This window comes from Vulpes vulpes, chromosome 12 (genome assembly GCF_048418805.1).
Source record: "Vulpes vulpes isolate BD-2025 chromosome 12, VulVul3, whole genome shotgun sequence".
Taxonomy (NCBI): Eukaryota; Metazoa; Chordata; class Mammalia; order Carnivora; family Canidae; genus Vulpes; species Vulpes vulpes.
The window spans coordinates 177,951,075-177,965,595 of NC_132791.1; the positions used below are offsets into that span (position 1 = coordinate 177,951,075).

The following is a 14,521-nucleotide window of genomic DNA, read 5'->3' on the forward strand; positions in this document are numbered from 1 at the left end:
TATCTGTGCTCCCTCTTGTGTTGTGTGTCTTCCTGAGAGCAGGTGTTCTCTATGCTTAGAATTTGCCTGTTGTGGTGGTAGGGTGCCTTTATAAAACAGATTAGTGTGTGGGTTAGACCAAGAAGAATCAAAACTGAAGCATCAGTGGTTTTGATTTTGGTTTTATGTGATACTTATTTTTTTCTTGCAGAATGACAACTTTTGATGCCTAAACACTTAGTATCATTATTCAGATGTTTGTAAAATACTTAATTTATTGTTTTTCTCCAAATAGAGGAATATGCTAATTACTTGGAGAATATTTTGGATATCCCTGGAAGTCAGAATACTATTAACCATAGTGTATCAGGAAATAGTGTTTTTAATATTATACTCTTTGTTATGATTCTAAATTGGCTGTTTTTTCTTTGAGCACTTTGAAATGGTTTTCTTCTGCCTTCCATTGTTTTTTTTAAAGTCACTGTCAGATTGTATGCAATCTGGAGATAATATTAAACTAGAAATAAAAATCCCTTGTTAGAGATCAAGTGACTGTGTGTGTGTGTAAAGATTTATTCATTCTGGGACTCCTGGGTGGCTCAGCAGTTGAGCATCTGCCTTTGGCTCAGGGCATGATCCCAGTCCGGGGATCAAGTCTCATATCTGGCTCCTTGTGTGGAGTCTGCTTCTCTCTGTGTGTGTCTCTCATGAATAAATAAATAAAATATTTTTTTGAAAAAAAAAAAAAAGATTTATTCTTTCTAGAGAGGGAGAGAGAACGCACATTCATGCGCTAGCAGAGGGAGAGGGAGAGAAATCCCCAAGCAGACGTCCTGCTGAGCATGGAGTGTACAGAGCCCATTGCAGGGCTTCATCCCAGGAACCCGAGATCATGACCAGAGCCAGAATTAAGAGTTGGATGCTCGATAGACTGAGCCACCCAGGTGCCCCAAGTGACTATATTTTTAAGAGTACTTAGGTTCTGCTTATTTTGGACATAGTTTGGCTTAGGCACATCTCTTGGTCTCATTGGACAAAGGTTGTAGGTCCCCTACTCACCATCTCTTTTTGTATGGTTGCCGTTTTCCTGTTTTAGGTGATTTTTGTTCAGGAGAGCACCCACTTTATTTTAGGAAACACAGCACAAATACTACATGTTGAGGCAGTTTCAGTAATTTAGAATGAATTTGGAATTGATGTTCTTTTTTTCAGAGTTTGTCAGTAATAAGAGGAAATTTTAACTCTTTACTGTCGTGTTATCACTGGAGTGACAAAAAAAATTTCACTAGTGAAAACCAGAATTGAAAAAAAAAAAAAAGGAAAAGGAAAAGAAAACCAGAATTGCTGTTGCTGAAGTAGAAGGCCCTTCTAGGATTTCCTTGTTTCCTGTGCAGAATCTTCTAGGTTAGAAGGCTGGTATTTGATGTTAATTTATGCTAACATGAGAGCTTTAGAGATTGATGCATTTGTGTGACTGGTTTTATACTTTTACCTGAGTTTCTAGACCCTGAGTGATCTATTAATTCCCTGCCTTTTGCACAATAGGATTTTAGCGTTGGAGAAGCTAGGTGCTGTCTTCAATCAAGTAGCCTTTCCACTGCAGTACACACCCAGGAAATTTGTCATTCACCCTGAGAGCAACAACCTTATCATAATTGAGACAGACCACAATGCCTATACTGAAGCGACAAAGGCTCAGAGGAAGCAGCAGATGGCAGAGGTAATGTAATGAGACTGACCTTCAAGGTTCAGCTAAAAAGCATTCATGTGAAATTTTGTTGAAAAGTTTAAACTCGTGTAATTGTTGATTATATTCTCTGTTAGATTAAAAAAGACCCAGGCTGGGATGCCTGGGTGACTCAGAGGTTGAGCGTTTTGCCTATGCTCAGAGTGTGATCTCGGGGTCTGGTGATCGAGTCCCACATCAGGCTCCCTGTGAGGAACCTGTTTCTGTCTCTGCCTCCTCTCTCTCTCTCTCTCTCTCTCTCTCTCTCTCATGAATAAATAAAATGTTAAAAAAAAAAAAAAGACCCAGGCTTTTGTCAGGTCCTTTAAGCACACCCCTTTGCCTGAATCCTTGTTTTTAGAGATTATGTTGTGACTCAGGACTAATACACTGACCTGGTTTATTCAGTATTCAGCTTTCCTTTTGAAACAGAGTTCTTCAGTCCTTGAGCTTCCCAAACAGTTTATGTATGTGTTTCCTGGATTCAGGCCCAAAGGAGACAGATTTCATTTTCTCCGTAACACTAGTTCTTTCCAGAAATCATCTCCTAGCAAAAAAACAAATAGCTCCAACCATGTAAAGCTGTGTCTGGCCTGGAAGAGATGAGACAAGGATTTGTAGCAAGGGAAATCAGATGGAATAGGTAGAAAAGTGGTGTTTTCATTTTATGTATCTCAGACCACTTTTCAGGTATTTGCCGTAGTTGATGTTAGGGTTTTTTTGGGCATTAAAAAATGAAGTACCTGGTTTCCCCTTTCGTGGTTTTCCCTCTTCCCCTTATCTGTATACCTCTCCCTTTAATCTTTACTTTATAGGAGGTTTGTTTTTGGCCTACAGACTTGGCTACTTACATGATATGAATTCCCCCTGGAGGTGTTGTATACTTGTCCACTTCTCACCCACTACCTACCTCTGAATATACCGACTCTTCCTTGTTTTTTTTTTTTTTTTTTTTTTTTTAAGGTTTTATTTATTTATTCGTGAGAGATACAGAGAGAGAGGCAGAGATAAAGGCAGAGGGAGATGCAGGCTCCTCTCAGGGAGCCTGATGCAGGACTTGAATCTTGGACCCTGGGATCACATCCTGAGCCCAAGGCAGACCCTCAGCCGCTGAGCCACCCAAGTGTCCCATCTTCCCTGTTTTGTGTGTTTGTTTTGTGTTTTTGTGATTGATTGGTTGATTGATTGATTTTAGGAAATGGTAGAAGCAGCAGGAGAAGATGAGCGGGAGCTTGCTGCTGAAATGGCAGCAGCATTCCTCAATGAAAACCTCCCTGAGTCCATTTTTGGAGCTCCTAAGGCTGGCAATGGGCAGTGGGCTTCTGTGATCCGAGTGATGAATCCTATTCAAGGGAACACTCTGGACCTTGTCCAGCTAGAACAGAATGAGGCTGCTTTTAGGTAAGGAGCACAGGATGTCCAAGGTTTTGGGAGCTGGAATGAGAATACTTTATATTATAACTAATGCCTGACTCCTGCTTCTTTCTCTTTTTGCAGTGTGGCTGTGTGTAGGTTCTCTAACACTGGTGATGATTGGTATGTCTTGGTGGGCGTGGCCAAAGACCTGATCCTCAACCCCAGGTCTGTGGCAGGGGGCTTTGTCTATACCTACAAGCTCGTGAACAATGGGGAAAAACTGGAGTTTTTGCACAAGGTAGGAACCAGCCAGTGGTACTCCTGTGTCTCTGGTCCAACTGAACTCTCCCTCTTTTGCTTAAGTTGTGGGTCAGGTCTTTTGGTGACCATTTTGGGAGCCAGCTCATTGATTATGTTCCGTCTCTTGGTGGGACACAGGAAACGCTCTGGCTTTCATGCTCCAGTGAAGCTCCACTGCCTGGGGTTCCACAGGAAGCCTGTGTTCTAACCATCCACAATCATGACTTAGATACACACCGAATTGGCCCCTTGTTTATTGCTTTTACTAAGCAGACAGCAATTTGTGACCAAAATCTAGTAGATCTAAATAATTAATAATCTCTGGAGAAGTGGCTTTAATGGATAGTTTCCCTTTGGAAAAATAAAGTTCTGGGGATGATGGTGGTGTTTGCACAACACTGAAAATGTTTGATGTTATTGAATTGTATACTTAAAATTGGAAAATGGAAAATTTTATGTGTATTTTATCACAGTTTTAAAAATAAGGGAAAAAATTTCCTGTTCTTCCACATGGACAACAAATGCATGTAGTTCCTCTAGCCCTTTGAAGCACAGGGGAGTGTCCCCTAGAAAATAACTACTTGTGGACTTTTTTTGCGTTAAACTCATTGTATTTCCCTTAAAACTAAGAACTCACTTGTCACTCCTTTCCCATCCCTCCACAACCAGCAGTCACTTTTTTGATATTGAGGCTTCACTGTTAGTGGCACCAGTTGAATTAACACAGGCTCTAAGACCACATTCATTAGGCTCCTTTGACTTGTGGCATTGATCATTTGCTGAGTGATTTGCGGTGTGTGGGACCTGTTTATGCAACCACCCCATTTCCTGGAGACTGTTGTATGTGTGGTTTATTTCTCTGATGAGCCAAAGGTGATCATTCACTGTCTCTTGTAAAAACATTTTTGGTTGAGAGGGTGGGGCTAGCCTATGGCTGGTGTCCTAATAGCTACATTACCTGCTTTTTTTTTCTCACAGACTCCAGTGGAAGAGGTCCCTGCTGCCATTGCCCCATTCCAAGGGAGAGTATTGATTGGTGTGGGGAAGCTTCTGCGAGTTTATGACCTGGGGAAGAAGAAATTACTCCGAAAATGTGAGAACAAGGTAAATATGCTGGTTACAGGACTTCAGATCTAGCTAGGGAGACAGGAGGAAACATTGACAGAACTGTGGACAGTAACTTAAAATCATGTGTCCTTAGTAGGATCTTGTATTTTCCCAATTCCAGCCTTATTAGGCCTTTTAGACTTGAGAAGGATAGAAGTTAGGTGGATTTCTTGATTTCTTCATACTAAGAACCGGATTTTTGTCCTGCTTGCTTCTATAGGGTATTTGAGAATTGAACATATCCTTCCACTATAGTAAAACCAGTTCTTTTTCTATCTTTTAAGAGTTTATTGCTGACTGCCATTCTGTAGGCCCTATGTATATATTGCAGTCGGGGGAAGCTGGACTTTCTGTGGGTTCTGTGAATCTCAAGGTTACACCCATTGCTGTCCTTGTTTTTCCCAGCATATTGCCAATTACATCTCTGGGATCCAGACTATTGGGCACAGGGTAATTGTGTCTGATGTCCAAGAAAGTTTCATCTGGGTTCGATATAAGCGTAATGAGAACCAGCTCATCATTTTTGCCGATGATACTTACCCACGGTGGGTCACTACAGCTAGCCTCCTGGACTATGACACTGTGGCTGGGGCAGACAAGTTTGGCAACATTTGTGTGGTGAGTTGATGTTTACATGGGTTACATTGATGTCTAAGAAAGGTCTCTTTCAGTGGTAAAGCCAAGGACCCAGGGCTATGATCTCTAATATGGAAAGTAAAAAATAGGTATATTTAATTCTATGAAGACTAGCTCTAAAAAGAAAACTGTGTTCTTGAAGCCTTATCAATATTTTATTTATTTTTATTTTTTAAAGGTTTTATTTATTTATATTTTTCTTACAGTAATCTACACCCAGCGTGGGGCTCGAACTCACAATCCTGAGATTAAGAGTCGTATTCTCTACTGACTGAGCCAACCTGGCGCCCATTCTTAACCAATCTTTTAGAACTCCCTGTCCCCCATCCCTCCACCACCTATTGGTCCATCTTCCTCTGCCTTATGGAATATAATTTAATAGTAAGATGTTTCGTTTGAGCTAATGAGTAATATTTATTTTTACTTGGCCAACATTTTGGCTTCTCTTTCTGAGCCCAGTTTGACTTAACCTTATTTATATGTTCTATAGTCTTTGTTTTGTTCTTGCTCATGGGTTGATTTTCTTGATTTGTCACTCAGACACCAGGTTGCAGGAGATAGGCTCAGGCCTCTGCCAAAGGTGATGATGTTCCAGGCTTGCTTTCAAGGATATGGGGCAAATATGTTACTTGGTGATCTAGGTGTGTAGGTGCAGGACCCAGTCCTGTGACTTGTGTCATTTCCTTGTAGGTGAGGCTCCCACCTAACACCAATGACGAAGTGGATGAGGATCCCACAGGAAACAAAGCCCTGTGGGACCGGGGCTTGCTCAATGGGGCCTCTCAGAAGGTAAGATTGCAGAAGGATCCTGAAGGAGAGGTACCAGCCTGCAGGGTATATTTCCCATGACCCACATTGAGGGAACATTTTTTAGCTGCCTGTAGTGCACTGGGTACTCTCCTCTGTGTGGAAATCCTTTCAGTCATCAATCCTGTGACGCATATTTGCTGGGCTTGATGTAAAATGACCAAGTCACCATTCGATTTTTGTGACTGCAGAAATAGAATTTTTCCAGACATCTTAGTAGTGACTAGAGCATAGTGAGTTCCTTGGAAAAAATTTTGCACAGGGTCATTCTGATATTAGCCAGTTCTTCTCTCAGGGGTTGTTCTGGGCTCTTTTCTCCGGTAGGCATATGCTTCTAGAGCATCTCTGGATTTTTAAAAACTGGTCCATTTTAGAGAGCAAGTCTAATAATGATTGCTGCTTTTTAATCATTATCTGTGGATTTTTTTTTTTTGTAAACTTGGTAATTTAACAAAATTTTTTCCATTGTAATTGTTCATCAGAAATGATCTAACTTTAGCTATGTGAGGACATTAATCTCAGATGTTAAGAACATTCTAAAATATTTTTATTTTTTTATAAAGGTAATTTTTTTTAAAAAGATTTTACTTATTTATTCATGAGAGAGAGAGAGAGAGGCAGAGAGAGAAGCAGGCTCCATGCAGGAAGCCCGATGTGGGACTCAATCCTGGGACCCCAGGATCATGCCCTGGGCCAAAGGCAGACACTCAACTGCTGAGCCTCCAGGTGTCCCGCTGTAAAGTATTTTTAAATGTTAGTAATGTTTGGATTTGAGGCACTGCTTGCTCTTGGAAATCTAGAATGGGTGTTTACTAGTCTGTTTTTTACTTACAGGCAGAGGTGATCATGAACTACCATGTGGGTGAGACAGTGCTGTCATTACAGAAGACCACACTGATCCCCGGAGGCTCTGAATCACTTGTCTATACCACCTTGTCAGGAGGAATTGGCATCCTTGTCCCGTTCACATCCCATGAGGTGAAATCTCCCATACTCTTTGATCTTTGCCTTTTTACAAGGTTGATTCTTGGTGCTAAATCAGCTTAAGAGGGCAAATCTTTTGTCCCTACCTGCAACTAGTCATGTTCTGGAAATTTTATAAGGTGACAGAAGTGCCTACAAGATAAGAATCCTGATTCCCCCTGCTGGAAAGCCATTTGTTTTTATACTGTACCCGGGTTTGGTTCAGTTCTTTTTTAAAGATTTATTTATTTTTAGAGAGGGAGCGAGTGGGAGGAAGGGGAGGTGCAGAGCAAGAGAGGGAGAGAGAATCCTCAAGCTGAGTCTCCACTGAGCATGGAGCCCGCCTATGTGGGGCTCAATCCTAGGACCCTGAGATCATGACCTGAGCCGAAGGTCAAGAGTTGGATGCTTGACAGACTGAGCCACCGAGGCACCCTGGGTTTGGTTTAGTTCTGTTATGGTACAGGTTTTGTCACCCCTACAGATTAGAAATGATGGGTGATGTAGACTGTATTTACTGCCTCCTTGAATTGACTCTAGGACTGACTGACTAAATTAGGTTTCTGTCATTTCAGCTTAGGAAGCTGGGATCAGGAATCTGACTTCACAAATCAGTCTATATGTATAGTGTTCTCTTGTGTTCTTCAAATATAGGTGGGGTTTCTTTCAGGCTTTAGGTATCTTGTAGGAGGAAAACCTGTAGTTGTCAGAGGAGCAATTTGATAGTTAACATCTGTTTGGATGGTTATTTTAAAAAAAAGAATGGTTTGTTTGTTTGTTGTGCTTCTGAAAACCATAGACTACTAGTCACTTTCTTCTTTTAGTGACAGATTCATTATTTTTTCCACCAGGACCATGACTTCTTCCAGCATGTGGAAATGCACCTACGGTCTGAGCATCCCCCTCTCTGTGGGCGAGACCACCTCAGCTTTCGTTCCTATTACTTCCCTGTTAAGGTAAGTCTTTGTTGGAAATCTGGGCTGAAAAGGGAGACCCTTGGTCCAGATAATTAGTCTTTTCTGTGTACCTCCCTCCCTTAAAAATCAGAAACAGTTGGGGCAGCCCCCGTGGCTCAGCGGTTTAGCGCCGCCTTCAGCCCAGGGTGTGATCCTGGAGACCCGGGATTGAGTCCCACATCAGGCTCCCTGTGTGGAGCCTGCTTCTCCCTCTGCCTGTGTCTCTTGTGAATAAATAAATAAAAAAATCTTAAAAAAAAAAAAAATCAGAAACAGTCCTGAACAAAGGAGCATCAAAGGAGTGGATTGATGGAGGCAGTAATGTGGGAGTGGAATGGCTAATGATATTTAGGGACCTCTTCCCCCAGGGCAGACCACAAGCCAGAGAAAAGCCTTCACGCAGTTTTGCTATTCCGAACACAGGATACTAAGGATGAACTTAGTGTTCCTGGTTTTAAGACCGTGGTTCACAAATCTGAGAGAATAAAAGCTTTCTTTACAGGTGCTTTAGCATGTGCCATTTTCTTTGAGAATCTGACCTCTTTCTTCTTCACTTTTCTATGTCTTAGAATGTGATAGATGGAGACCTCTGTGAGCAGTTCAACTCCATGGAGCCCAACAAACAGAAGAACGTCTCTGAAGAACTGGACCGAACTCCACCTGAAGTGTCCAAGAAGCTTGAGGACATCCGGACCCGCTATGCCTTCTGAGCCCTTCCTTTTCCTGTGGGGCTTGTGTCAGAGACTTTGTTTTGTTTCCCTCACCATCTGGCTCTGAACCAATGGCAGAGGAAGGGTGGCTGGATAATTAAGACTTTGTAATATTAACGCTAGTTAGTCTTTCCTATCCACTCTTTCCCTGGAGTGATTGGTTCCCCCTAAAACTGGCACTGAAATTTGCGCTGCTTCTTTCTGCCTAGTGCATAGTACAATTCTCCCAGGTTTTGGTGTGTAATAAGATGTTCCCTCAGCCCCAAAGCCTTCCCTGCATTGATAGTTCTGGCTCTCTTGTCTACTTTTGTATACACCCTTAGTTTTTAACTGGCTTTTCTGTAAATATAGTTTTGTACAATGTTATCTTTGTGGGAGGGAGGGTGGGAGGGAGTTAAGCTGAGGTGGGGACCAGGTGGAATATAGTGTAACTCCTGAGTTCTGCCACTCTGCACTCTAACCCGAAATACAAATCTAGTTTTTAAGGTGGTTTGTGTCCATGTGTCTTTTCTGGGGGCGAGAATTTAGGTGGGAGATTTGAGCCTGAGTTGGAGCAGAAAGAATGGAGTATTCTTTTTTCCAGCTACTTGCTTGTACTTCTGGCACCCTGTGGCCTCCCACTCCCAGCTCTGTGGTGCTGGTTTGGCTTCCTCTAGTTCTTTTTGCTATGCATATGCAACATGGGCTCTGTAATAACCATGTGGTGTGAGCCATGCCTCTTCGCATTGGATATTGAGGGTGGTGGCTGATTTCTTCTCCCCTGTTTTAGCTTCCTTCTACTTTGAGGTCTTGGTATGCATTCCAGCTAGGTGGTCTCTTAACAGATGCTCCCTTTACTTCTACAGCTCCTGAAATGATCGTTTGCCATATGACTCCTAGGAAAGACCAGTAAGTACAGAAGAACCCAGATACTAACCTGCCCTTGGGAACAGTCAGTATATGTGGTCCCTGTTTAAAGGCTCATGGGTAACCAACCATTGGGGGTGGGAGAAGGGGAGTTCTGTCTGCAGTGGACATCTTAGACAAGCTCTGGAGGGCCTTGGAGTCTGACGAGGTAGCACTATTAACCTGTCAGCTGCAAGTGTCCTGATGTCAGATGTTCTGGCCCACACCTGAAAAGGCAGCCTTAATCTTCCAGGCAGTCCCCCAGCTTCTTTGAACCTGGAGAGACCTTAGCTCACTGCTGTGAGCTCAGTCTTTCACAAAGTAAAATATTCCTGTGCGTAGGCTCAGCCACTTCCACAAACAGATTCTCTGTGGCTAGTACTGGTTTGGAATCAGGAATGGAGATGATTAGACAACAGTGTTTGGCCCTGGGCAGCCTATACTCCAGGGTTGAGAGGGTCACTGATGCTGCCCCTGAAGCTGTGGATGTCTTTAATCTTGATTAGGTTTTAGAGCCGGCAGTAGAAATCCAGATTTTGCCAGGAGTTGAATCCCTAGGTAACATTCGTTCTCAGTTATCTCACTGGTTCATTTAGCAGATAACACTTTTGAATTGTTTTCATGGCCTAATTTCAGGGGTCTCATTTTTTTCTGTGGCCCCTACCTAAACCCATTTCGTTTAGTCTGTTAGATTGTATGATGTTAACATGTAGTAGTCTGGGAGACTTGGTGTTGATGTTTGAGTAGCAGTCCCTTAGTCCCAGTTTTTTCCTGAAGTACTTCTTCCTGTTGTCATTGGGGGTTAATGTAAGAAAGGAAAACTTGGTCTCTGTATAGAATTAGGAATTGTCTTTTTTTGGATGGTATAAACAAGTTTATTAACAAAATCACAGCCAAGGGAAAGAGGACACTGCATGCCATGCAAGGTGATGTAGGGATTGTACTTAACTCAGTAAATAGCTGGGGGCCTTGAGAGGGAGACAGGTTTTATAATACCAAGAAGGTGGGGTGCCTCCTTTCGGGGGGGAAGATAGGATTGTGATTGTCATGTTTAAATAAATCCATAGACCAGCATGCACTGAAACCTGCTGCCTAGAGGGGAGCAGGAACTGTCTAGTCCTTTGATAATGAGGGTTGTTTAGCTTAGGGAACCTTATTCATTTTTTTTTTTTTTTAAATATTTTATTTACTTATTCATGAGAGACCTAGAGAGGCAGAGACACGGGCAGAGAGAGAAGCAGGCTCTGTGCAGGGAGCCCGATGTGGGACTCAATTCTGGTACTCCAGGATCACACCCTGGGCCAAAGGCAGGCGTCAAACCGCTAAGCCACCCAGGGATCCCCCCCGAGAACCTTACTCATAAGAGCAGAGTTGGGAGGGAAGCTTGCAATTAGGCCATTTGAAGCCTTTTTGGTTTTACAGCATTTAATATTAAATCTTAATTTTAGATCTTTTACCACAGCTGGGAAATGTTTTGTTACCTGATTATTGCCCCACTGGAGAGCTACAGGTAGGCCAGGGCAAAGGCTTCAATATTATGAGATTCTCTTTCCCATTCCTCTATTATCCAAAGCCCAGGGAAAATGATGACAAACTCAGTGGAATTGTCACTGAAATGTGGGTTGGGTATTGTAAAAGGTTAACTGGTAGGTGACAGCAGATCATGAGCTAATAATATTCTGAGTATTATACTAATAAAAAGCAAGTAAGAAATTCACAGGGCCTGCTCAGTTGAACTTGATAGCCTAGTAAGGAGAAAAGGCTTTCACATGTGAAATAGTCAAAATGTGTTTATAGTAGAAAGCTAGGATCAGGCAACATCTGGTTTGGCCAGAAAGTAGCTGAGTTAATTTGGACAAACCATTTAAAATTTATGGGCCTTGGTTCCCAGGTTTGTAAGTTTAGTAAAGGGAGAGATGTCATATAAGCTGCAAGCAAGTCCCTTAATGTGTTGCTTGGTTCCTAAAGAGTCCCAATATTTATCAAAAAAGAGTGACCCTGTATCTTCTGTTTGTATGTTTTATTTTTTTCTTAAGTTTCCCTAATCATGAAAATCATCCCTTAAGCCACTCAATATAGATTCCTGGGCATTTTCCCCTAAAGATTCTGAAACACTAAGTCTGGAATGGGAACCTATAAACAAGGCTAGACATGAACTCACAAGCCTGAGCTCAGTCAAGTCTTTGCCTTGCCTCTATGAGTAGATGTGTGACATTGTCCCCGCAGGTTGGCATCTCACCTATAACATGGAGATAAAACAGAATTGTGAGTTTAAAATGAGAGCATTTATCCAAAATGCCTAGCACATTGTAAGTGCTTATTAAGCCAAACCTGAGCTCTTAATATACTTGGGACTTAGGTCAGGAAGCCAGTGAAGTCTTGGATTTTCCTTTAGAAGTCACTGAAGAACCATAGACTGAGTCTCCTTCCCTCCACACCTTGTACACGTTACAGTGTTTTCTTTCTCCCTTAGATGGTTTGCTTTTGATGTATATTGACTTTCTCACATTCTCTTTTGGTGTAGCCAAATGGGTGCTGGATGAGAAGAGTTTTGAGGGATACACAGATAACATTTCAACTCCATAACTGAGGGGCCTTCGCTAGATTTGAGTTCTCTACCAGGATCTTAACACATGGAAAGATTTTCTTTTCTTTTTTATCCCCTCAGCTTTGAAATATAATTGACATACATCTCTGTATAAGATTACTTTTTTTTTTTAAGATTTTATTTATTTAATCATGAGAGGCACACAGAGAGAGAGAGGCAGAGACCTATAAGTTTAAAGGGTACACAGCATAATGGTTTGACTTACATATATTTTCAAGTGCAGAGACCTATAAGTTTAAAGGGTACACAGCATAATGGTTTGACTTACATATATTTTCAAGTGATTATATTCACTATCTCCGATAAAAGGATATTAGTTTTTTTCTTCTTTTGAGCACTTAAGATCTACTCTTAACTTTCATATATATCACATAGCCGTGCTAACTATAATCATATGTTACCCCTCGAATATTTATGACTGAAAAAAAAATTTTTTTTTAATGACTGGGAATTTATACCTTCTGACCGACCACATTACTCTAGCATCGCTGCACCCTCCATTCCCAACTGTCGATTTCATCTCTTTTTAGGAGTTTGATGTTTTTTTAGATTGTACATATAAGTGAGGTCATACAGTGTTCTTCTGTTTGACTTATTTCACTTAGCATAATGCTCTTAGGGTCCATCAGTGTCACAAAAGGCAAGATTTCCTTGTGATTTTTTTAAATGACCAAATAATACTCCATTGCATGTATGCATATATGTATGCATATACCAAAATTTCTTTTTATTAATTTTTTTAAAAGATTTTATTTATTCATGAGAGACACAAAGAGAGGCAGAGACACAGGCAGAGGGAGAAACAGGCTCCATGCAGGGAACCCGATGTGGGACTGGATCCTGAAAATATCTGAATGGTAATATCCAACATGATACCAGAATCATGCCCTGAGCTAAAGGCATACGCTCAACCACCGAGCCACCCAGGTGTCCCCAATTTTTTTTTTCCAGTTTAGTTAACATCAGTGTTATATCGTGTTTCAGTGTTTGAGGTGTACAATTATATAGTGATTCCACAGTTCTGTACATTACTCAGTGCTCATCATACTAAGTGTACTTATAATTCCTATCACCTTTTTCCCCTATTCCCTTCACCCACCTCTCCTCTGGTAACTGTCTTTGTTTCTGTAGTTAGGGTCTGTTTCTTGGTTTGTCTCTCCTTTTTTCTCTTTCCTCATTTTGTTTCTTAAATTCCATATATAAGTGAGATCATATGGTATTTGTTTTTATCTCACTGAATTTCACTTAGCATTATACTCTCTAGCAGCATCCCTATCATTGGAAATGGCAAAATTGCATTCTTTTTTATGGCTGATTATTTCTTTGTGAGGGTACACACACACATACACACACACATACACACACATCTTTACTCATCTATCGATGGGCATCTTGGTTGCTTCATAATTTGGCTATTGCAAATAATGTTGCTATAAACAGAAGTGCATGTATCCCTTTGAATTAGTGTTTTTGTATTTTTGGGGTGAAAACCTGGTAGTGATTACTGGATAGTAGGGTAGTTATATTTTTAACTTTTTGAGGAAACTTCATATTGTTTCCACAGTGGCGGTACCAGTTTGTATTCTCACTAGCTGTAGGAGGGTTCCTTTTTCTCCAGATCCTCACCAGCACTTGTTTCTTGCTTTTGATTTTAGCCGTTCTGACAGGTGTGAGGTGATACCTCATTGTGGTTTGATTTGCATTTCTCTGTTAATAAGTGATGTTAATCATCTTTTCATGTGTCTGTTGGCCATCTTTGGAGAAATGTCTGTTTTTGCCTTCTCATTTTTAAGTTGGATTATTTGTTGTTTTGGGTGTTGAGTTGTATGGGTTATCTTGGATGCTGATCTTTTATCTAATATGGTATTTGCAAATATCTTCTCCCATTCAGTAGGCTGCCTTTTAGTTATGTTGATTGTTTCCTTTTTTGTGCAGAAGCATTTTATTTTGATGTAGTCCCAGTAGTTTATTTTTGCTTTAATTTCCCTTGCCTCAGGAGACATATCTAGAAAAACGTTGGCATGGCCAATGTCAGAGACATAACTGCCTGTGCTCTCTCTCAGGATTGTTATAGTTTCAGGTCTCACATTTAGGTCTTTAATTCATTTTGAGTTTATTTTTGTATATGGTGCAAAAAAAAAAATGGTCTTAGTTTCATTCTTTTGCATGTAGCTTTCCGGTTTTCCCAGCACTGTTTGTTGAGATACCACAAGTTCTTTATTCATTTGTCTGTGGTTGTTGTTTCCATGTCTTGGCTATTATTAATAATGCCGCTGTGAACATGGGGATGCACATACCTTTTTCATTTCTTTTGGATATATTCCCAGAAGTGGTATTGGTTAGGTCATAGGATAGATCTGTTTTTAATTTTTTGAGGATTCTGCATACTGTTTTCTGTAGTGGTTGTACCTATTTACATTCCCACCAACAGTACACAAGGGTTCCCTTTTCCCCACATCCTCTCCAGCATTTCTTATCTTGTGTTTTT

At 41.1% G+C, this 14,521-nt stretch overlaps 1 protein-coding gene across 4 annotated transcripts in view; it reads left to right on the forward strand.

The window, feature by feature from the left end:
* Positions 1-9,029, forward strand: part of SF3B3 (splicing factor 3b subunit 3) — a 52,933-nt gene extending 43,904 nt beyond the window's left edge. For all 4 annotated transcript variants that reach the window (XM_026011648.2, XM_026011647.2, XM_072731542.1 and 1 more), the window contains 9 exons: positions 1,525-1,699; positions 2,901-3,106; positions 3,203-3,359; positions 4,340-4,465; positions 4,874-5,086; positions 5,795-5,893; positions 6,746-6,889; positions 7,726-7,830; positions 8,400-9,029. In XM_026011648.2, coding sequence (XP_025867433.2) covers positions 1,525-1,699; positions 2,901-3,106; positions 3,203-3,359; positions 4,340-4,465; positions 4,874-5,086; positions 5,795-5,893; positions 6,746-6,889; positions 7,726-7,830; positions 8,400-8,540 — 1,366 coding nt within the window. In that variant the 3' untranslated portion in view covers positions 8,541-9,029. The remainder of the gene's footprint in view (positions 1-1,524; positions 1,700-2,900; positions 3,107-3,202; positions 3,360-4,339; positions 4,466-4,873; positions 5,087-5,794; positions 5,894-6,745; positions 6,890-7,725; positions 7,831-8,399) is intronic.
* The last annotated feature ends 5,492 nt before the right edge of the window (positions 9,030-14,521 follow it).